We start from the raw sequence: 23,869 nt of genomic DNA on the forward strand, positions 1-23,869 counted from the left end.
ATACACTAAGTATTTATAATGAATCTAAATCTTAAGACGGTCAGTTAGGTCGAATTTCGATCATTGAGCGAACGCTAGTAGATATTGTAATAGCTACAGAAAAATATGAGAAATAAAATATAAAACATCTCACTTAGGTCCACTACGAAACTAAACATTCGTTTGGCTCAATGGGACCCCCGGGTCGCCGCAGCGAGAACTACGAATGTAATAGATATCATACAACCATCAGGTATCTGTCCTATCTGGCCCAAATTTATTGTCCAGTCTGATACCGGAAACTTAAAACGTAAATTCGGAGTTAGATGGTGCAGTGTAGGTGGACTTTGGTTAGGCAAAATTGAAGAATTTATAATCTCAACACTGGCAACAACGGCCTCGCAAGAAGCCTATTCGAGGTTACCAGCATAGGTGGCCAAAAACATGATAATCTCATTCAACATTTACGGCATTGTGTTTCTCACCTCAATAAAATTTAAAAATCTAAGATCAATTTCATTCACAGTTCTATTTCTTTTTGATGTATGGGCTGTATTCCGTTTGCCTCTTTGGTGAACGAATGTTAAAAGAACTGTAAAATGTAATTTGTAAATTGTAAAAGGTGAAGGAAAATGAAATTTATAAATAATCCCTTCATGATCGTGAAAAGTATTGTACATTTTTCTTAACTTAATAAAATAGTTAAAACTTACTCAATACGCTGTTTATCTACCATTTGCTCTGCAATACAAACCTATTAATATGTCAATATGTCCAAGGAAATACTTTATTAAAGACCTCATAAACAAACCGACTCCCATCGATGTATGGCTGCAAGGAACAATCGAACAGACTGTAGGCCGCGATATTTTAATAATTTCCGATACGTTTGGACGAGCAAAAATCACGAAATGTGAAACGGCTGACGGGGTTATTGATAAAAATTCCATAAAAAAAGGTAGATATTATTGTCAACATTATGCAATTTCATACTCAAGAATACGACTATCATAGGCAAATTAAGTTATTAACCGCAATAATGATATGGAAATCCTTTTATTGTTTCATTTCGTGTGTTTGGTAATAGATACATTCTGATATATGAACTCAATTAGTAGTTACAGATTATTTCCATGGGTATGCAACCACAGCCTCCTGAAGCTATTATTTGCTTTTAATCTTTCCAGTAATAATATCCAGATAATATAGAGGTTATGCATTCTTAAATAATACATCTGATAGTGATAAAACTTCCTGCAGTTGCCTGCAGCTGGCTCTCCAGAGAATGGTGTGGTATAAGAAACAGGAGTCATTTCAAGAACTCTAACCTCTTCATACAATATAGTCACAGGAAAACATGAGCAGGTTTCACTAATTTAGAGCATTTTCTCATTGTTTAAAGAATGCATTATAGCACTTCATATCATTATTGTGTCTACTGATGGGCTTCACTAAGTTCATACAGATTCTATTTATATTATTAACAGCTATTTTACCTAATAAGATGTGGTTTTGGATAGTTATCCTTTTATAATCAGCTTTACTCCATTATTATTATATATTCTCATATAATATATTAAATTATATTATAATTCAATAATTATTACATGTGAACTTTATAGTTATTGGTAAAAAAAAGTTCATTAAGAATTATTGAGGTTCTTGAAGTTAATATTTGTAGCAGTGATAATGCTGAGTATTACAATTTGATTGGCAACGATAACAAGTAGTTACTAATTATATCAAGAGGTGAAAAGATATTTGTTCTAAGTGACATTTTTGTAACTTTAAAGAATTTAAAGTTTTAAATTTGGAAAAAAAAATCATAAGAAAAAACTTCAGCTATTTGATTATTGGGAAAAACAGAATTGAAGTTCAATCAAGTACTTACTTTAAGAACAAAGATAAATGTTACATAGTATGTCGTATGTTGAAATGTCACTTAAAAAACCAAATAGCCTAACACCCCTCGATATATATATACTCTTACTATATTTTATTATACTGTAAAATATTAATATTATTATACTGTGACAATGTGAAATGACAATATTTGCCTGAATCTCTTATGAAACATTTTGTGAAATATTAGCTTATATAAACAGATTTGTGGATCAATAATTATCCGTTCTTGCCTTTTTTAAATTCTCAGCCTAAACAATTTCCTGAGCTCGACTACCATGGGGCTATCAAACAAGACCCTTCTTTATCTAGTTTCCTTTTGGAATTTCGATCACAGTGCTTGTTGTTTTGCTTCTAAAATGTATGGATAAATTGTTCCCAATAAATAATTTTACTTATTTCAATGTCTCATGTGTTGTTCATAAATATGTAGATTTCTACTATCAATCTTCCAAATTCCTAATTGATCTTCCATAAATCAGTCTGATCATAGTGCATCGGCCTCTTCGTCTGATTCACAGTTGTAACTATACTGAGATCTTAGAACTTATATCTCAAGGTGTGTGGCGCATTTACGTTGTAGATGTCCATGGGCTCCAGTAACCACTTAACACCAGGTGGGCTGTGAGCTCGTCCACCCATCTAAGCAATAAAAAAAATTAAAAAAAATCATATCAATCAGTTCACAGCCATGGCTTTCATCAAATTCGTCATTTGGAATATAATTCAAACTATACTAAAGTACTGGCACCAGACAATGAATAACATTTTGCGTGCTGTATCAGTTGAATTGATGGGCCTTAATTTATATTACTCATATTCCAGGAACATACTGCTGTATAATTGGGACAGCTGTCAAAACAAAAGGTGTACCTGAAGTTCAAGCTTATAAATTCATTGATTTGAGTTCACAACCTGAGATGAAAAGTTCATGGGAGATCGAAGTGAATGAAGCTAATCTATTTTTAGAAGGGAAGTTAATACCTAACATTGAGGATTGTCATAAATTATAACAATATGACCATTGATGATTTATGATTGACCTCAATAAAAAAAACAACACTATCTGATAGAAAACTGTTGTATTACTCCTCCACCACAAGTAATCAGTTTACATTTATAAGTAGTTAATGGAATATAAATAGAAATTTGCCAGTACAATAAAAAAAATAACATTTATCACAGTTTACATATCTTTTCATATCTGTTTTATTTAACAACATTCTGATAACAGAAAATAGGAGTTTCCACTTTATCTTATAACAAAATTAATAAATGAACCAATGCAAAAACCCTGACACCCAAATTGTTCTTTATAGTTAAATTGATAGTTTCACAATTTAGCATCTGATTTGAGCAAAGGTCCAAGTTTTTGGGCGAGCATGATGTTGCCTGCGATTTTAAGTTTTCCTTTCATGTATGCAACTTGAGGATTGAGAGCTCCAGATGCAATTTGCACTAAATCAGCATCTGCAATTGTCATAGTCGTATCTGCCTTTCCACTCTTCGGTGCTCCGTCGTGAACAACTGGGGACTTGAGGTCTAGTGCTAAAAACAAAACAAAATTAAATTTAAGCACAGCTTGATTAAGTGTTGCACTTTGAAACACAATGGGTCGAATTGAACAACATTTCAACTAATGTTTCACTAATGATATAACACTGTAGAATAGAATTTCAAACTATAATGCAAGCTCAAAATGCAGAATGCCACCCCTCTGTATATTAGTAAAAAATATTAAACGTCACTTAAAGGTAGAGCCTAATGTTTGATAGTACGTACTTTGAATAATTTCGGTAAGTCTACATAAACAATCAAGATGCAATTGGAGGAAAGTAAGTAATTTCAAAAGTATTAGGAAATGTATTATAGATAGCTAACTTTAGCAGAAAACTTACTCCATTGTTTCACTGTTTTTCCGTTATCAGTGATGTTATATAAGAAAACACCACCAACTGTCGTAGCTTTGTCAGGATTCTTTTTTACTTCGTCTTGGATTTTTGCAAAGAGTGCATCACTCTTTAAAGTGCCAGACGCAGTGGATGGTGCTGCTGCAGATGGGGACCCACCAGCTGATACCACATTCTTGAAATCAATGTATGCACCTAAAAGAATATCACTATTAGAGTTGATTCTTAACGAATATACAAAACATTAGACTACGGACATCATAAATGCATTGTTAAAATTGGCAATGTCTATGCCTATTTATGTAAAACTTACCAGCAATCACTGTGTTGCCAGTTTCTTTAGTTTTGGTCTGGAAATGAACTCTCTTGCCTTCTACCCACATCTCAGTAACAAGGGTTTCACCAGGCATTACTGGTTTCACAAAACGTGCCTTTAAGGCTTTCACATTGCTGGAGTCGTTTCCACCAAATCTGGTAAAAAGAATATAGTTTTCTAAATGAATTGAATAACTTTGTCTTTATTTTGAATTAACTTTGATCAATTTATAAAAACTAGGTATTAACTATATAATATAACAATGATTGGTCAAAAGATGTGAAAAAAGTATAGGAACTCACTTAGCTAGAACATGTCTAGCTGAAAAACCAAGGGATGCGAGTCCATGGAGAATCGGCTTCTTGTGTCCACTTGCGGTCGCAACGTTGGGATCAATATGCAGAGGATTGAGGTCACCAGACATTCTATAAAATAAACAAATTTTATTTGAAAAATAATTGTAGAATCATGAAGACTGCCTGCTAATTTCTTTCATTACTTTAACGCTAAATAAGGGCACCCACTTTAGCACATAAACACCTTGCCCCTGGCCTCCTTGAAAATATTGACATTCTGAAGTTCAAACTACTTATGTACTGGCGGTCATATTCAAATTGGAACCCATGATGATTACATGACTGCAGCAATGCCTGCAGTGTAGTGTAATTCTAGCACTTATTTACATTCAAATTAACAAATAAAAAATATTATCATCCAAAATAGAATCTCGATCGCTCATAAAAAAAAATTACAAAAATATTAAATAAATTTAAATTAAAAAATGGTGCACGTGAAAGAAGTGCAACTTCTTTTGCGATGTGTAGTATTGAGATTTTCTTCAATTTTCATCCATAAATAAATAAAAACTTGTATATGGGAAGCGACCTCTTCACCATTTATATATAATTATTTTAAATTATAGAACAAATACTTTCTTTCTTTTAAATCCAAGATAGTTAATATATTACTGCCAACTAGAGGAGCAATGAGAAATTAATAACAAGCCATCTAGTGGTCGACGCCTGTAAACAGAATCTGTATAAGAGAAACGACCTAGCTCGCTTTCTCCCTCTCCAAGGACGAGTGGTTCGCGAGACGCTGTCTATTTTCTCACTCTCGTTCGTCTTAAATTGCATCTGTTTTCTCTAGCCGTAACGAATCTGTCATGAGTTAAATTTTACTCTCAACGCGCCGAAAGATGTTTCACTTCAAAAATAATATCAAAGGAAAAATTTCATACTGGTGGTAGGACCTCTTGTGAGTCCGCGCGGGTAGGTACCACCGCCTGCCTATTTCTGCCGTGAAGCAGTAATGCGTTTCGGTCTGAAGGGTGGGGCAGCCGTTGTAACTATACTGAGATCTTAGAACTTATATCTCAAGGTGGGTGGCGCATTTACGTGATGATTAGATGTCCATGGGCTCCAGTAACCACTTAACACCAGGTGGGCTGTGAGCTCGTCCACCCATCTAGGCAATAAAAAAATATATTATTCATAATTTCTAGAGAATTATCAGATACTCGTTCAACAAATAAAATAGCTGGACCTGTAGAGAGCAGCCTGGTCTTCGGCGGTGCGTTGTTCCACGACGGCATCAGGATTTCGCTTCGGTGCGTTTCCGACGCCGATAGCGTTCTTGCTATTGCGGGGTCCACCGAAACCTCCTTGGCCTAGCACGAAAATGTGCTGCTGGGTTCGGCATACCAATTGCTTATTTTGGAATATTTCACCTGTCAATAAAACATATTATGTAATATAATCCTACTAACTTATTTGTTACTCTTTCACACAAAAACTTGAAGTCGTCGTCAAATATGTACTTAACAAATTTTCACGATTTACTTCCACGGTGAAGAAATAACATCGTGTAATAAAAATAAAAAAAATACTGGTGGTAGGTCGTCCTGTGAGTCCGCACGGGTAGGTACTAACGCCCTGTCTATTTCTGCCGTGAAGCAGTAATGCGTTTCGGTTTGTAACTATACTGAGCCCTTAGATCTCATATCTCAAGTTGGGTGGCAGTATTTCGGTTGTAGATGTCTATGGGCTCCGGCAACTACTTAACACCAGGTGGGCTGTAAGTTCGTACACCTATCTATGCAATAAAAAAGAAAAAGAAATTATTGGATAGATTATGATGAAACTTTACAATACATCAAAATAACACATAGGCTATAATTTAAGAAGATATTGTGTGAATCAATCAAAACGATGCCTCCAATGAACACTACTCTAACTCAAAATTTTGAAATGTTGGTTTTCCACGCAACTTGCTTCACTATGTTAAAAGTATTACAATTAATCATAATTGATGGGGTTCGAAGCAAGAGTAAATCAGCTAGTTACACAAAAAAACCATAAATATATCTGCAATAATAAAGATTTTATAATTTTTTTTCGTTTTAACGCTCTTCCTGCAAATCTACGAATTTGGAGTTAGCGTAGTGTTCATTGGAGGCATCGAAAATATAACGATAAGTGTCGGTATGAAAATACCTGTATCTCAAGCATCTCTTTATATCAAAATAAATACTTTTATCGCATCTGGTGTTTAAAGTAGTTAAACCTTTTCTTTTACACTACATCATTTGGACAAATATTGGAATTATGACTATTACCAACTGACTGGGCGATATTATGAAAGAAGAAGAGAGAAATTTCAATAAGATCATTAATAAATTACAGTCCCCGAAGCGAAGCGAGGACGGGTCGCTAGTATTACATATTATAATTCAAATCCTACCTAAGTTGTTTTTTTTTTTTATATTTACATATTAATAATCTGCGCAGTGTTATTTTAATTCGCGTTACAAGTTTTAATTCCTATTCTATGTCGTAATATTTTTTGATAGTTGTTTTCGATTTTTCTTATACAAGGATCTTAGAGTAAAAATGATGCAGTAATTCATTGATTTTTCTTTGATTTGTTTTATCTTCAATACGCGTACTCTTTATATTCCTTTGAACACCAGAACCCCTATGAAGACCATATTTACAATGTCTGATAAATGCGCGACCGAATTAAATACGAACAAAAAGTACATAGTCATTTTTGTATTAGGTCGTCGTTACCTACAGATTCTTAATAATAGTCACTCAGTATGTAAATATTCGACGTTTATTTAATTCCAAATCCATTTGACGGCAATGACAATACAAAGTCTTGCGACTGAATATTGATTTAACGATGAATTTGAATACAATTAATAGTGTATTTTATTGTTTAAATTGCAATGCAAATAATATTTTAAATTGTGGGTAGGTATATTACGAAAACTTTCAGGGTTTATTGCGTAACAGAAATGGAATAGAAAGATCTTTAGCTCGGGTTAGTATTTTGTATAATTATTTCAAATATTTACACAACCATTTTTTGTCATATTTTATTTTACTTAATTGTTTTTTTTTATTGCCTATATGTGTGAACGAGCTCACAGCCCACCTGGTTTTAAGTGATTACTGGAACCCATAGACATCTACAAAGTAAATGCGCCACACACCTTGAAATATAAGTTCTAAGGTCTCAGTATAGTTACAACGGCTGCCCCACCCTTCAAGCCGAAACGCATTACTGCTTCACGGCAAAAATAGGCGGGGCGCTGGTAACTACCCGTGCGGACTCACAAGAGGTCCTACCACCAGTAATTACGCAAATTATAATTTTGCGGGTTTGATTTTTATTACACGATGTTATTCCTTCACCGTGGAAGTCAATCGTTAACAATTGATAAGTACGTATTTCATTACAAAAATTTGGTACCCGCCTGGCCCTCCGGTTGCATCGCATATATACGAATGCACCGGACGTCATATCCTTTAGGCCACGACGACTTACTCAAGCATAGACGTCATGACACTATCTATAATATTTTAAGTGCGAACATTATTATATTTGATTTGGTTTAATCTCTAACAATTTGATGCGACGCCATGACAAGATAAACTGTAATCGAGTGGTTAGTAACTTTCGACTAAACCGGAACCTTGACTACCATTCTTGTGAAAAATATTAAGAGGTCTGTGTTAAATGTGGAACGTAATTTTCTTATGAAATCTTTTAGGGGCTACACTTAGGTGTAATAAAGAAGCAAAGCGTGCGAACAATATAATAATAATAATTTATATGTGAGGGCTCGGTTATATGTGAGATATTTTTTTATTAGTGTTGAGAGAATGTAATATATCGATATTAACATATATGTAAAGAGAAAGCTTTGTTATGTAATTTTCATATAAAACCTTTCTAGTTTTTCTTAAAAAGAGTTTTTCTTATATAGATTGACTGCACTTTCGTGTCATTGAGAAAAAAGACGAGTTCAGTTTTATTTAATTCACGAATACTGTGTAAAATAAATTGTAGAAAATAAAGATTTTAAATGATGTTTTATAATAATATTGACTATTCTAAAAGTGGTTTAAGAATAATAAAATACTTCATATATAATATGGATATATTGAGATCCATTTACAGTTATGGACGTAAACAATAATAATATCAATACGATGAGCTTGATCATGGACAGTATCGGCCGCAGATAAATAACGTTTTTTATCACACTCGAAGCGTATTTATTATGTAGTGGGCGATAATGGTATCTACATGATAATCATAATTCATATACGTAAAATATTAATATTTCGTACGACGTGGAGTGGCATTTAGATTAACATTTATTTTACACTTCATACGAACGAAAAATTAGGACAAACACAAAATGTTATCCCAAAAATGACAGAGAATATCTCATCTGAAGTAATATCCCAGTTGTTTCAAATGTTTTGGGGATTAGCATACACACACAACGTACAAAGATAAAAATTGCTTATCGAATTTTTATGTTACATAGATAAAATTCTTCTTTTGTATAACAGCGAACATTAAAACAAACCCGAGATAAGATTTTATAGAATCTGTGTAGAATAAACGCATCTGACATTGAAGTCATAGGAAATCTATATATTAATACGTGAAGCAAAAACTTTGTATCCCTTTTTACGAAAATTGCGTGGACGGAGTAGTATGAAATTTTCCACACTTATAGAGAATATAGAGAAGAAGTGCACAATGCTAATATTTTTTTTAAATACTGCATAAAAGATACATTAAATCAATAAAGAAAACATTACACACACTACATGCCATGTATTTGACGCATACACGCATGCATACTATTTATTGTCAAACTTTTGTTCTTGACGTCTGTTGCCAAATTGAGATTAAATATTGTTTGTCTTTGTTAATATTTTTTATAGTGTAGTCTTGGCGAAATTTGTGATTATAGAAGTATAAAATACAATCATAATAGTGTACAAACTTACAATTCCAATTAATTATAGTCGAATTTCGACTACTGCGGGACCTCTAGTATAATAAGTATTATATAATACTACATATTATTTTGGAGAAAACTAAAAAAATATATTCGTGCACTTTCAAGTTCCGATCAGAAATTTATTGTGTGTATTCTATGCAAACATTCGTAGCATTGGACAGCGGGTGTCTACCACAGATACACCTCATGTAGTCACTCACTGCAAATATTACCATTTCATTAAACAGCATTCTAAATAAATCAGTAAATCCTACAGTGAGGCGTGTACGGTGGTCTAAATTCGAACGATGTGACTTCAACTATTCAACTACTCAAATTAGAAAGTATAAATTGAAGACATGAGTGGAATAAGTACCATTTTTAAGATTTTTGAGTTTTTACATTGAATGAAGGTGTGATGTGCCTATAAACCATATTAGACCTTAAAACTCCGGGTTTAAGTAACAAAAGTTTGTTACCTGTATTCTCAAAATTAACAAATTGCATCATATACCCTTCATCCACTCATGTTTTCAATTATTCAAGCTACAAAGTAGCAAGACAGCGATATGAGCCAGCGCATTCACTACAGACCCTTCATGAAAACCATGCTTCTACAGTTCTAAGTGTTACAATGCGAGGGGCATTGTAACACTAACACACGGTGAATCTGTCTGTCATTAAAATACCTCACACATGTTAACAACTAGCCGTACTCGCCCTCTTCGCTGGGCATTTAAAATTAACATCATTATTTATTGTCATTATTATTAGGTAGTCCAACCCTCATATAAATATTAGCCTATGCGTTAAGTACATGTATTTTCTACATAGATACCAAGTTTCAAGTCAATCGGATGCATGGTTCAGTAGTTATAACGGAACATCCGTAAAACTACTGTAGATTTATATATTAGTATAGATGACACTTAATTATTCAGTCATAATTGAGCTTAAAAATTGCAAATATTTAACTATTACGTAATGCTTACTGTTCACAATGGCCACGGCGCTGGAGCCCTTGTCCAGGATATCGACAACGTAACAACGGGTTGTGAAGACTCCCTCGGTGCCAGGGAAGTCACCGACGAATTCAATGTACTGCTCTCCGTGAAGCACCTGAAAATAGAAAAAATAAATTTGTTTTTTTTTTTTCGCCCCACCTAATAACCTTAAGGGTTATTCTAGCTACGCGCGGACGGCCATCTTTATGATTTCCCTCTAATGCGCTTAAAGCAACCATTTGACGTTAATGACGTCACAAACCATTTACTGTCAAATTGAATGACGAGTTTTTTTTTAATGTCTTCATAGCTTTAGAGTAACATTATTAATATAATGCAAATTTTAAGTCGATCGCTGTTGGGATTGGAAGATCTGAATACGATATTAGTGGCACGGTTAAGTTAGTAGTTAGTAAGCATTTAAAGAAATTACTACTGCAAACTGATAGTGAACAAGCCGTGGCAGTAGCTCGAGTTTCTGTCAAGATCGCATAATGGTTATTTTAATAATAAACAAATAAAAAAATTCCACCTTCATACGATGTCTAAATCAAGAACAGTTTCGATTATTCCTTTTCTTAATATGTATATCATAGGCCCCCATCTCTATTGTTTTCAATAAAGATTTACTTCGTAACTAGATAACATTTTGAATCTATCTATTTGACATTGATTGTAATCTTTTGATTGATCGTTTCTGGATAATATGGAAGTTGGCAGCAGTAGATTTCTTTTTTTCTCTCTCAAAAATATTCCGTTTTCTATTTACGTATTTCTTTGCAAATACATACTTCAAGCGGCGGAATTTCGAAATAAAATTAAAGTTATTTACAATAAGGAAATTAACGGTTATCTTCACAAACTATCACGTTTAAAAGGATCGTTGGTCTAATGTTTGAGACGTCCGATGGATTCATGTCGAATGATATGTCTATTTTTTTTATGGGATTTTATGACCTGGTAACTAAGACCTTAAAGTCAAGTCTTATTTTATTTTTTAATCTTATTTTTATGAAAAATGATAAATATGGAGTGAAGTGGAATGAAGTGAAATGAAATGAGATGAGATGATATGGGATGAAATATAATCTAAGTAAAATGGTGGTCATTTACTGAGATTATTTCAGTGGATTTTTTGGAGGATCCCGAGAAATTTTACCACATTTGTGCACTTTTACAGATATTAAACAGTTAATAAACAAAATCAAACCCTCAAAATTTAGTAGTACCTAGTCTGTGGTAGTGCAACAACAATTCAAACTGATTTTTAATTTAACATCATTCTTATTTAATACGTTAGTAGTCGTAGCTAGTGTTAGTAACTTTATATAGTGTTATCCATAATAAGTTATCGGGAGATTTATGAGCTCGTTATGAACTGTTAGATAATGTTACTCGAATTATTTCGACAGAACTCGAATGACTCAATGTTAAATCAAACCCCATTAAGCGTTCGATAAATATAAACGATTTAAACCTTCGATAAGCGTTACATTATGAACAAGACTGTATAGCTGGCGTTTCTTGTGAGTCCGCGCGGGTAGGTACTACCACCCCGCCTATTTCTGCCGTGAAGCAGTACTGCGTTTCGGTTCGAATGGCGGGGCAGCCGTTGTAACTATACTTGAGATCTTAGAACTTATATCTCAAGGTGGGTGGCGCATTTACGTCGTAGATATCTATGGGCTCTAGTAACCACTTAACACCAGGTGGGCTGTGAGCTCGTCCACTCATGTACGCAATAAAAAAGGTTGTCTAAAAAGTCGGTTTACTGACGACAGTTGAACGTGACAGCGTCATAAGAAAATACTGATAGAATGGTTTCATTTTTCAATTATCGCAATTATCGTTGCTATAAACAATTGACACCACATTCACTTTTCACTGAACTTGATACTTGACGAAAACATGTAAATGTATTATTGTATAGCAGCTGTCCACGCGGATGCATCGCTCACTCAAGTAGGAGAGAGACAGATGTCGAACGCTGCCGAACGCGGAGGCCGATTGTGCCTCTTTGTCGCTCGTTGCGCGCTCCCGCTTGCACTTCAAGCCTTAAATGGAACGCCTCAATGAGTCATGTTTTTTCGTGCGTGCAGCCGGCTCCATCAATTTATAAGACGTTGTCACGTCAAAAGGTTATTGTGTTTACTCACATTAGTGAAATCAGCGAATTTGCCCGGCGGCATGGCGTTAGCAACGATCGGGGCCTCCATGCACATTCCAGCCAGTATGAAGAACGAGGGTAAGGGAGAGAAATTCTCGTGGCTCTCGTAAAGGAACTTCAAATCGGTCGGGTTCTCGACCGAAGCTCCCACTAAAACGTACAACCACATTCATTTCGATCAGCATTCTCCTATAGCGGCTCTTAAATATTATCTGACCTATAGATGTTAATAATAACCGAAGAAAAGTCACACACATTCACTTATAGAGGACGCTTGTAGTTAAAAATAAGTATTGTTCTATACCTACTCTATATACAAAGATAATTGTTCTATACTCTTCGTATATACTGTGTTACTTATAATATTTTGTATTCAAGTTTAACAATATTTGCTATGTGTATGTGCATTACTATAATTCTCATGTTGTATTTGTTATTTTAGCTGTTCTACACACACTCCTCACTTTTAATTATTATTCTCATAATCCTCTCGCAGGTCTGCTGGAAGACATTTCTTAAAGAAATAAGCAGCGGTTTTGTACATAATTCTCCTATTACTCTGTACTATGTCTTCTTTTTTGTGGGTACATAAATAAATAAATAAATATTGTACTTTTTGACGAAGCATGTTGCTGATAACTCTGTTTCTATAATCTGACGAAGCGTGTTGCGGATAATAATATGTACTTTTAGGTTATTAAACTACCTTTCATAATGTATTAATCTGACCCTATATCTGTCAAAATATATGATACATCTCGATATTATTTTTATCCAGCCCAAAATTAGGATTCCCTGAACTATGATAAAACCAGAGACCGATATATTATGTACGTAGTTATGATATATGTTTAAATAGATACTTAAACAGATATTAAACAACCAAGACAGCGCAAACAACCTCCTCTTGAGAACTGGTGGTAGGACCTCTTGTGTACCACCACCCTGCCTATTTTCTGCCGTGAAGCAGTAATGCGTTTCGGTTTGAAGGGTGGGGCAGCCGTTGTAACTATACTGAGACCTTAGAACTTATATCTCAAGGTGGGTGGCGGCATTTACGTTGTAGACGTCTATGGGCTCCGGTAACCACTGAACATCAGGTGGGCCGTGAGCTCGTTCACCAATCTAGACAATAAAAATAAAACCTTTACATCACACGAGTGTTTGCCCGTTGTGGGAATCGAACTTACGACCCTCGGGCCTAGCGGTTAGGGGCTCTGACCACTGCTCTACCAAATCAGATGATTATATGATCTGATAAATAAAAGCCATTGGAAAAATTATGCCAAATTTATACTTTAGTTAAGGTCAGCTTTGGATTTTGTACAGAATTTAAGTATGTAATATGTTCTAAATATCTATTTCGGGTACCGTAAAAAATATTAGTGTTAGAATCGTATTCATTACTACAGATGATGATAAAACCAAATTATTATAATATGATTTACGATTAATAACATTTTTGACGGATATCGAATTATTTTTATTTCACAAATGAATGAAACAATCATTATTCAGTTTATTAGTTATATACAAATATGATTATAGTCAGTGGCGGATTAAAGGTCCAGAGCGCCCTAGGCAATCACTTTATCGGCGCCCCTGTACCGGCCATAAATGGCCATCATAATACTATAAATTTTAACTATAGTTATATAACTTACAGTTGTTTTTGCAATTACGATGACGTTGTATCATCAAACCCTAGGCTTTAAGTAGACCAAGACCCTTGTACTTACGCTAATGCGCGAATGAAATATGACGTTATAACTGTGAAGAAATCAAGAGGGACGACAGAAGATTTAGATTATATATCAGCATTTAGTTCTTAATTGTCGATATGTTATTTTCTTTATTTATTTAAAAAAATCTTAGCTCGCGCGCCCCTAGGCACGTGCCTAGTTTGCCTTACGGATAATCCGCCTCTGATTATATTACTATTATATACATTTGACACGTCACACAACTCACCTCCCAGGGCGTAGATGACTAAATCCTTTGCGTTGTAGTCGTACGTCGTCCAGTAAGAGTCCTTGTCGCCGTCCAGTTTGGAACGTTCTTCAAATTCCTTTACAAATACAACATCTTTTTAAATCAAGCTTAAATATCTTTCTTTTCATTGATTACAAAGGCAGACGAGGATGTGACCAATCTGATGGTAAATAAATAGTTACTTCTGGAGTCAGCAATGCCAGGAACAAAGCCAAGCTTCTGCCTACTTGTTTGTTAATATATTTTTTCCCTACCTAAGCTGATAGCCTTAAGAGGCTATATCAGCATAACTTAACAAGTAGGTGAGCTTACGGGGCTCAAACCTAGAGGCGTTGCTAACACTAACCCTAGCTAAAGCAGTGCTCCGCAGAATCTACCACCGGATCGGAAACGCGACCCACAGAGAAGGTCCGGCGAGAAATTCAGTGGGCTGTGTCTATGGGTTAGTTTACTCGCCGAACCCTTCGTCGTAAGCGACGGGTTCGACGAGAATGCTTGTTAATAATAATGCTAGTGCATTAGCAAGTCACACCAGATCCCCTAAATAGGTTTGTGTATGGGAGAGGTCTAGTGGCCAGTCTTAAAAATACCCCAGCCCCCAAATACATAAGAATGATGAAATGAAATCAACACATAAATCCGATAAATCTTTAGGTAATATCGAGTTATTCTTCCCTGATGTTTTTGTATTAAAAACAAAATACACAATTAACTTGCGTTGTCTGCTAAGCGACAAAAGGTTACTTTTTATTACAAAAGAAACAAAACAAATTTTAATTGTAACAATGTTCATACTTTGAAAATTCCCACGACAATACAAAAATAACAATTAAGTTTATATAGATATTATAATTTAGAAACAAAGAAAAAAAACCTTTTAGCTACGTGCACATTTTTGTTTGCACGTTTTAATTCTCAAACTTTATATTACAGTTTTCGAACATCAAAGTTCTGATTTAGAATCGCGCATTATAAAAGATCAAAATCTTTCTCGGACATTACATAATGCTATATTAAATAAATCGATATAATATAGGGACAGTACTTTCTCATTAGTTGAACTATCTCGTAATTTTAATATAATTTTAACTTTTACAAATGATTTTACTGGGTCGCAATATTTTTAAAATTAAACCCGTAAGCGAATAGGTAATAGTAGTAATAAATAGGCAGGGAATTACTGTAGTAGAACATTCTTATCCTCTCAATAAAATCTTCTCTAAAGTCTCTTATGTACATAAAGGCGATATATTACTTATGTAATATGAATATCTTTTGATATGTGCGGTACTCACGCCACGCATATCATTACGAAACAGATAAGATAATGATGACTCCGTTGTGGCATGATAAAAAAAGATAAATAAATTTTCTACTTTTGAGTTTTGAAATGACAAATGTGAATTTGACTAATATAAACTACAGTAAAACAGTTTTTTTTTATTGCCCTTGTAGGCAGACGAGCATACGGCCCACCTGATGGTTAGTGGTTAACGTAGCCCACGGACTTCAGCAATGCCAGGGGCAGAGCCATGCCGCTGCCTACCTAGCGTGTCAATAATTTAAAGACATATCAAGGGGTGAAAGGCATATTGGTTTAAGCGACATTTAGCTTAATACGTTTTTAATTATTATTGAACTTCAATTAAATTTACTTCATTCAAAAAGCTGAAGAAGCTTTTTCGTTATTGCCTTTCACCCTTCGACTGGTATACTGATATTCTAAGAAATACGTATAGTTTTAAATTTACAACAAAATACAAAAGTCAAGAGTGATTTTTCAAAATTTGGAAATTTTTGTATAAAAATCGCAACTTTTTTTTTTTTTTTTTCGACGTGCCACCTGTCCTTTGTGCCATTTGTATCAAGCTATATTTAACTAACTATAAGTTCATATATTGCATTCTTCGAACAGAACCTTAAATAGTTTTTATCTCTCACCTGAAGTTTGTCGACAAGTTCTAGCGTGACATCTGCGATCTTCTCCAAATGTTTGGCGCCTCTCATGTCCACGACTTTGGACCAATTCTCTTTGACCGATTCGATCGTGACCGGGTCTGAAGGTCTCTTCCTATAGAGAAAAACTACTATAAAATGGGTTTCCAATGATGATAAGACTAATTTCGTGTAACAAAAACCAGTAAATATGGTACGTATAAAGGGAAAGTTCTCGAAATCGCTTGAAGGTAAATAACGGTTTTTTCCTTTCAAATTCTTTTATTTATTTGATATTTGTCCTTGCGAACGTATGTCATATACAGTCAAACCTGGATAAGCGAGAGTTCAAGGGAGCACTATCTCATTCTCGCTTATAGAGGTTTCTCACTAACCCGAGTTTCTCTCTAATGCTCCCTCTGAATTTCATTTAGCGATTTTACGGATTCAAACGAATTCACTATTTTAAGTTTATCACTTAATGACAGTAGTTTAATTTTCCGTTTTGACATGATGCAGAACAGAACTTTCCTTCGCAACTGATTAACGATAAACTGAGTATGTCTGACAAACAAGATGGTACACAGGCACACCTGTCCATTCGAAAAGAATGCCATAAAATAACAACGTTATTTAGTTCCACGAAAGTTAAGAATGGGTCATAAAATAACAGATTTTAAATTTGTAATTTGTTTTATCATTTGTTCCTCCTAAATAATATAAATAAATAAAGCTCGACTGTCGCTTATAGAGGTATAGAATAGTAGCAGTCTCACTTATGGAGGTTCATGAGGAAAAATTACTCTCTCTTATAAAGGTTTCCGTTTCTCGCTAATAGAGGTTTTAGGAGCTAAAAATGACGGGTCCTTGCTATTACTCTCACTTATAGAGTTTTCTCACTTATCCAGTTCTCACTTACCCAGGTTTGACTGTATTTGAAATCAAAATGACATCGTAAAATGACTAATTTCAAATCGACTGAGTAATTAAAAAAACATACACTAAGCACAATGACATTACCCATTTCCCGATTAATTATAAATATCGTTAGACAGCTTGGTATTTCATTTGAACGCCTTAAAGAAAAAACGCTGCGTGCTACCAATATAAGAGAAAAAACTATCGCTGCCCAAGATGAATAAACGTCCTGCAAGTCGAGTAACTTGTGTCTACTCGCACTCAGAGTTTTGCACTTTTCACCGTGAAGAACGTACACTCGGTTCGAGTCATTCGATTCAATTTATGAACCTCGCACTAAGCGCACGGACGAGCTCAGCCCAGCCCGGCCTCCTGGTAATTAATTATATTTACCATTTATTTGTTCTTTTCCGAATTTAAAAAATATAATATAATTTGTATTGTGCTGTATTATATTATATAATTTTATAATCATATAACTTGTAGAAGACGTTTGGTCAGATATAGTTTTAATAATGGTTGAAAATTTCTGACGAATCAACCTTACGACGTATCATAATGCCCGATATATAAATAACATTGTGATGTAACTAATATAACATTGTTAAAAACTATACGAACATGTAAATATAATCTTAATATTCATAATTCTTATTACAGTCGACTCTCGTTACTTCCAACCTGCGATAATTAGAACCTCTAATTCAAAGTTATCACGAGTTCCCTACAAAATCTCTTTATATTTCGAACTAAATCAATACATTTTAATTGATCTAATTTCTAATTCTGTGCGTGTGTATGTTAGGTTAGCAAATTCCTAAGCGGCTGGACTGATTTTGATGAATTTTTTGTATGTGTTCCAGTGTATTCGAGAATGGTTTATATTCACAATTCAGTATTGTAATAACTTTTTTTTAAATCTTCAAAACGAAACATATTTTGATGAAATACAAGCTCATAAAACAATCGCAGAATAAACTTAGATATAAAAAAAAAATAAGATAAAATGGATAAAAGGAATGGTGTAGATAGTGATAAATACTATGATATAATAGATAATATGGTCATGTTAATATGTAGCCGAATGGAAATATACTTATTTTTTTATGATTTTGAAGTTTTATTATATTATGATTTATTCTCTTCATAAACACATTAATAGATTGCGATGTCTCCTATGCTTCAATTCAACTTGTATCTTATAACACCAAAATTTATTTACTATACACAATTCTATTTAGTGAAACTAAAAAAGCTGAATTATTTTACTTTACGTGTTATTAATTACAAATATAAAAATATTGATTAATTGTTTTTTTAAGTGCAAATAAAACTGAAGCATTTTATTTCAGTGTTAATTTTGTCTTTTTGTAACATTTTTTTAAAAAAATTACGGCCAACGGTTCCCAGACCTTATAAGCTTGGCCCGCATTCTGAAAATATACTATCTAAATCTGAATAGGAAAACCGCCTAACACCTACACACGACAGATCTTGCTAGAGTTTTAGAGAGACAAAACTGTATAGCATTCGAAACATCAGAAATAATATAAAGATAATAAAAAAAAGGGTGAAATTAAACCATAAACATATTGTTCTCCTACCCGCTTGCGAGTTTGGATGTATGAAATCGTTTTAACTACCGAATCTAAGCTCACAAACGAATCAATACTCACTTGAGTGGGGCTCCATTGCTCCTAAATAATTGTGCTTTGGTTGCGAAACCCAATGTGGAATCGATGATAGCACCGGTATCGTTGAAGGACTCGTGTACCATGTACGCCTGTGTATAATAATTGTTGATATAACAACAGGAAGCTTGGAAGTATTTTTATGTAAGAGAGAAAGAGAGAGAGAGTTCTGTCCAATTCTCAGATCCGACCTGGGCGACGGGGCAACGCAAAGCCGCCGCCACCTGAAACATGTCTTTTCGGATCGCCCAGATCTTCGACGAAGAGTTCGACGAGCGAACTACCCCTTAGACACAGCCCAGTGAGTGTCTCGCCCGATCTTCTCAGTGGGTCTCGATCCCAATAAGGTGGTAGACTCTGCAAGGCAACTCTTGGGGACTAGTGTTAGCAAATTCTTTTTTTTATCGCTCTTATAGGCAGACGAGCATACGGCCCACCTGATGGTGAGTGGTTACCGTCGCCCGTGGACTTCAGCAATGCCAAGGGGCAGAGCGAAGCCGCGGCCTGTCTCTCAGGTGGAGTCCATCGCCTATTCGTCCGCGCGTAAAAAATCCAATTCAGGAAATTAAAGATTAAATACTGAGGAAACATTGCCGTGGCCAATGGTAGGTGGCAATACTGATCTCTAGTACTGTGGTCCTGCACGTCTGTGTTGCACCCACTCACAAGAGGTCCTACTCATCATAAGTAAGTCTTGGCAGAGCAGTCGTGGCCATGTGGAATTCTTGTTTATTAAGGCCTTGACAGATGTTCTCCTTAGTTTGCGAACTGAGGCTTGACGCACGACCTCCACGAGGTCCTACTACCTAATCGTAATTACATAAATAATAATCTTTGCCAGGTTCATTTTTATTACACGATGTTGTTCCTTCATTGTGGAAGTAATTCGTGACCATATGTCAGGTGCATATTTCATTAGAAAAATTGGTACCTGTCTGCGAGATTCGAACACCAGGACAGTCGCATCACTCGATACCAATCCACCGAGCCTTTTTCTTATCCTTAACGCTACTACTTGTTTACAAAATGTTTACAAAACAAGATATATTGATAAATAAGCAATCAACTTTGAACTTTGAACTTTCAACTTTGAAAATCTTTACTAACATTGATTGTAAGTTACATTTTTAACAACAAATTAGTCTCGTATTATAAGTCACTGTTTATTTTATTACTAATTACGTCATCGAACATCAAATGCGTCAATATGCAATAATACAGACATTTTCATAATTATCTGAGATCATATTACTCTTTTTTTATAATCAAAAATCTATATATCGCTATTTTTATAATTATATTAAAATAGCGTTAGACTCTATGAATGACCGACACCGAATATCATGCCTACAAAGAAAACGTGGTCTCAAAAGTCCTATTCCACAATAGAATTAAGTAATTCTTTTTAAAAAAATCAAAATTATACTTACAACAACTGGAGCAATTAATTCCGGCTTCATGGCCTCATACATCTCTGGCGGGAGGATATCTTCAGTGAGACGAGACGCCGCCGTGGGAACAATTGTGTTCACCTTGATATTGTATTTTGCGCCTTCAATGGCCAATGTGTTGGCTAAGCCAACTAAACCAAGTTTAGCAGCACTAAAATAAAATAATGAAATAATAATAATAAAATTCAATTCAATTTAAGTATATAAAATACAATGTTACGAAATGATAATTATTTATAAATAAATTTAATTTGAATTTAAACTTGATTATTTCTTGATTAATTACCTGTAATTAGCCTGACCAAAGTTCCCAAACAAGCCCGCATTGCTTGAGGTCATTACAATGCGACCATATTTTTGCTTTCTGAATGTTTCCCATGCTGCATGAGTTGTCTTAAAAGCACCTTTTAAATGGACAGCTTGGATTAAGTCCCAGTCCTAAAAAATTTACTTGGTTATTTTTAGTTTTTATACCTTTAATGTAGTGCATTAGTGAGGGTACTTGTTCTCCTTTTAATAAAAGGATTGCTAAGTGCGGGTTTCATAAACACAGACACACAATGAACTGATTTGTTACCGAACACATGTGCTTAAGTTCATTATTAAATAATAAAACATAATAATTAACATAGTATATATACAGCTCACTACCTCCTCATATTAAGAGGTTACCAGAGATCACTGACAACATAGTGAACAAGTGATTCCCAGTAAAAGTAGGTAGGATGGTGGTATCTTCCCGTGCTAGGTTACTCAATACTGTTCGCATATATCATCAGTAATTACATCCGTATAATTATTCGAGATGTTTTTACTACAAAATGTCATTTATTACTCATAGAAGTTCTAAAGTAGTTGTTGCCTACAGGATAAGACGCCCGGTGCAGTCATATTGAGCAATGCGAGTGCCAGTGTTCAAATCCCACAGGCATTTATTGAATTTTGTAATGAAATACATATTTAATACAATATTATGTTATTACATGCAAGTTTTCGCATCAAATCAAATGTAATTTTCAATTACCAAAGTTTAATATCTATGAAGTCTCAAGCTTCTTGGAAATTTTACAAAAACCTATTTGGGCTCTTCTATGTTATATTGACCTCTCTGCATTTATTGCACATTGAACTTTGTACCTTCATAAACTCTATCAAAATATTTCCTAGATACATAGATAAATCTACCTGCTCAGTCATTTTAGTGAAGCTCTTATCACGGAGAATGCCAGCATTGTTGATAAGAATATCAATCCTCCCAAAATTATCAATTGCCGTTTTTATTAGCTTCTCCCCCTCGACGACAGAGTTGTAATCAGCTACAGCTACTCCACCTTCAATTATTTTATCACATTAAAATAATTCAAATTATTTAAAAACAGAATTCCAATTACATTTTGTCTAACTTTATGGTTAAAGTTAGATTATATTTATGACATTCAAATTTAATTTATCAAGACATGTAGAATTTATAGAACAGTAAATATTTCTTCCTTCTTTCATAAATATTTCTATTTGAAAAACACTCCCACACTTACTATCTTTTTCATTTGCACAATCTAACACCAAACATTTTATAACTTTTATTCAACATTTTTAAGTTAATAAATAGAATTAATTAGTGCAGGAATTTAAGAATCTTATTATTGCTAAAATTTTAACTTGTAATTTGAAATTGAGTGTTCTTAAAACACAACTAAACAGTCAAAAAGTCTACCAATAATAAAAAATATATGACTAACAGTACACAAGATTAAAATGTTTGGAGACCTTTAATTAAGTGGGAATAACATTTTTTTTAACAATAATTTTTTTATTTAAACATTTTCTTTTTAAACTAGCTTGCTAGTAAATAAAGCTGTTATGTGCAGTAGAGTTCCCTATCTCCTTTTAAAATTTGGAACAAAAGGTATCATTATTAGAGCAAAATTAACAGTTAGAGCACATTTAGAGATATATTTAGGCGTTCTTTGTTTGGTCCTGTTTTTAATATCCACCCCACCCTAAACATGATTAGTTGTAGTGACTTTGATCTTTATTAAAATTCCTGAAATAATTTTCATGTCAATATTCATGAAAGTATCAAATTCCATTTAGTATTAAAAGATATAGTTGTATTTTTATTTAGAAATTAATAAATAAAGTAGTATAATTTTTCATTACTATGGCTGGGTTTGGCGGTACTCATTAACGTGAAAAAGCCCTCGATCATCTCGACACGTACACTCCATTTTTGTATCAAAATACTATCCTTTTGTGAAAATATGATAATAGTCTGAAAATTGTTTTAAAACATACCTTTGTCTTTGATTTCTTTAACAACGGCATCCGCTGCGTTGGACTTTCCGGCACCGTCTCTGGCACTGCCTAGGTCATTGACGACAACTTTAGCACCTCGAGATGCTAAGAGCAGAGCGTAGGCTTTCCCTAAACCTCCTCCAGCACCAGTTACTACTGCTACACGTCCGTCGAAACGCAATTGATCCATCCTCGGCGATGTACAGAAACGAAATGATAAGTTTATAATTCACAATTGACGCACTTAGAGAAAACCGGTATCAAAGTCCAGCTGAGTGATTGCGGAACAAAACAAGTTAAAGAATGATAAATGATAATTTAGTTAATTGGATAATTTGTATTATCTATGCGCATTAAGTTCAATGACTTGCTTTCATAGATTTTCTGTTCTGATCAGTCTGTTAATTGCGCAAAAGAAATGCGGCACGTAAAGCCACAATGACATTTTCTTTTGTTGTTAAATATTTTGTTACATATCTGTTAAGCAAAAAGGAAAAGGGACTAGGATGGTATAAAATGAAATAGAACTACATGAGGTAAAATAAGACAACACAGTAGATATTGGGTTAAATGAAATTAAATTAATTACTTATTATAAATATTTTGTTGCAGTTTGAATGTGTAAGTAATGGAGGCAGCACTTATCACATGTGAAGGGACAATTTAGGAATATCGGAATGTTTATTTAAATGTTTAGATGTTAAAACAGATGATTGTCTTTTGTTATAACAACATACTTCTCATCTAGATACGGACAGTGAAACGTCTTAGGGCTATAAATATGAAATGTTGTAAATGTGTAACAGTGTAGTTTACACATTTACAACAAGTAGTAGATGTAAATTCTTATTACCTTTGTCTATCCAATGGACGAATCAATAAAATTAAACAATCTGAAATATTGAATATTAGGAATTACAAGCCGCTGGACGTAGCTTCTCTTGATTTTTAAAAAAGGCCGCTTTAAAAGTCTCAGTAAATAACCACAAATTTACTAT

General features: G+C 34.1%; 1 protein-coding gene and 1 non-coding gene across 2 annotated transcripts; one reads left to right on the forward strand and one right to left on the reverse strand.

Annotated features, from left to right (window-relative positions):
- Positions 1-452: 452 nt before the first annotated feature.
- LOC101745354 (uncharacterized) lies at positions 453-2,958 on the forward strand. The gene is made up of 2 exons (XR_009975678.1): positions 453-937; positions 2,707-2,958. It is a non-coding gene; the product is annotated as an uncharacterized LOC101745354 (transcript).
- LOC101745499 (peroxisomal multifunctional enzyme type 2) lies at positions 2,947-23,839 on the reverse strand. Its single transcript, XM_004933352.4, has 14 exons — positions 22,872-23,839; positions 21,762-21,907; positions 20,863-21,014; positions 20,556-20,727; positions 19,111-19,217; positions 16,523-16,652; positions 14,561-14,657; positions 12,579-12,739; positions 10,411-10,537; positions 5,653-5,836; positions 4,410-4,532; positions 4,105-4,262; positions 3,780-3,986; positions 2,947-3,429 (listed from the first exon to the last, which is right to left on the reverse strand). Exons 1-14 carry the CDS (start codon positions 23,059-23,061, stop codon positions 3,215-3,217), a joined length of 2,169 nt encoding a protein of 722 aa, XP_004933409.1. The 5' UTR covers positions 23,062-23,839; the 3' UTR covers positions 2,947-3,214.
- Between the last annotated feature and the right edge of the window lie 30 nt (positions 23,840-23,869).

This window comes from Bombyx mori, chromosome 19 (assembly GCF_030269925.1).
Source record: "Bombyx mori chromosome 19, ASM3026992v2".
Taxonomy (NCBI): Eukaryota; Metazoa; Arthropoda; class Insecta; order Lepidoptera; family Bombycidae; genus Bombyx; species Bombyx mori.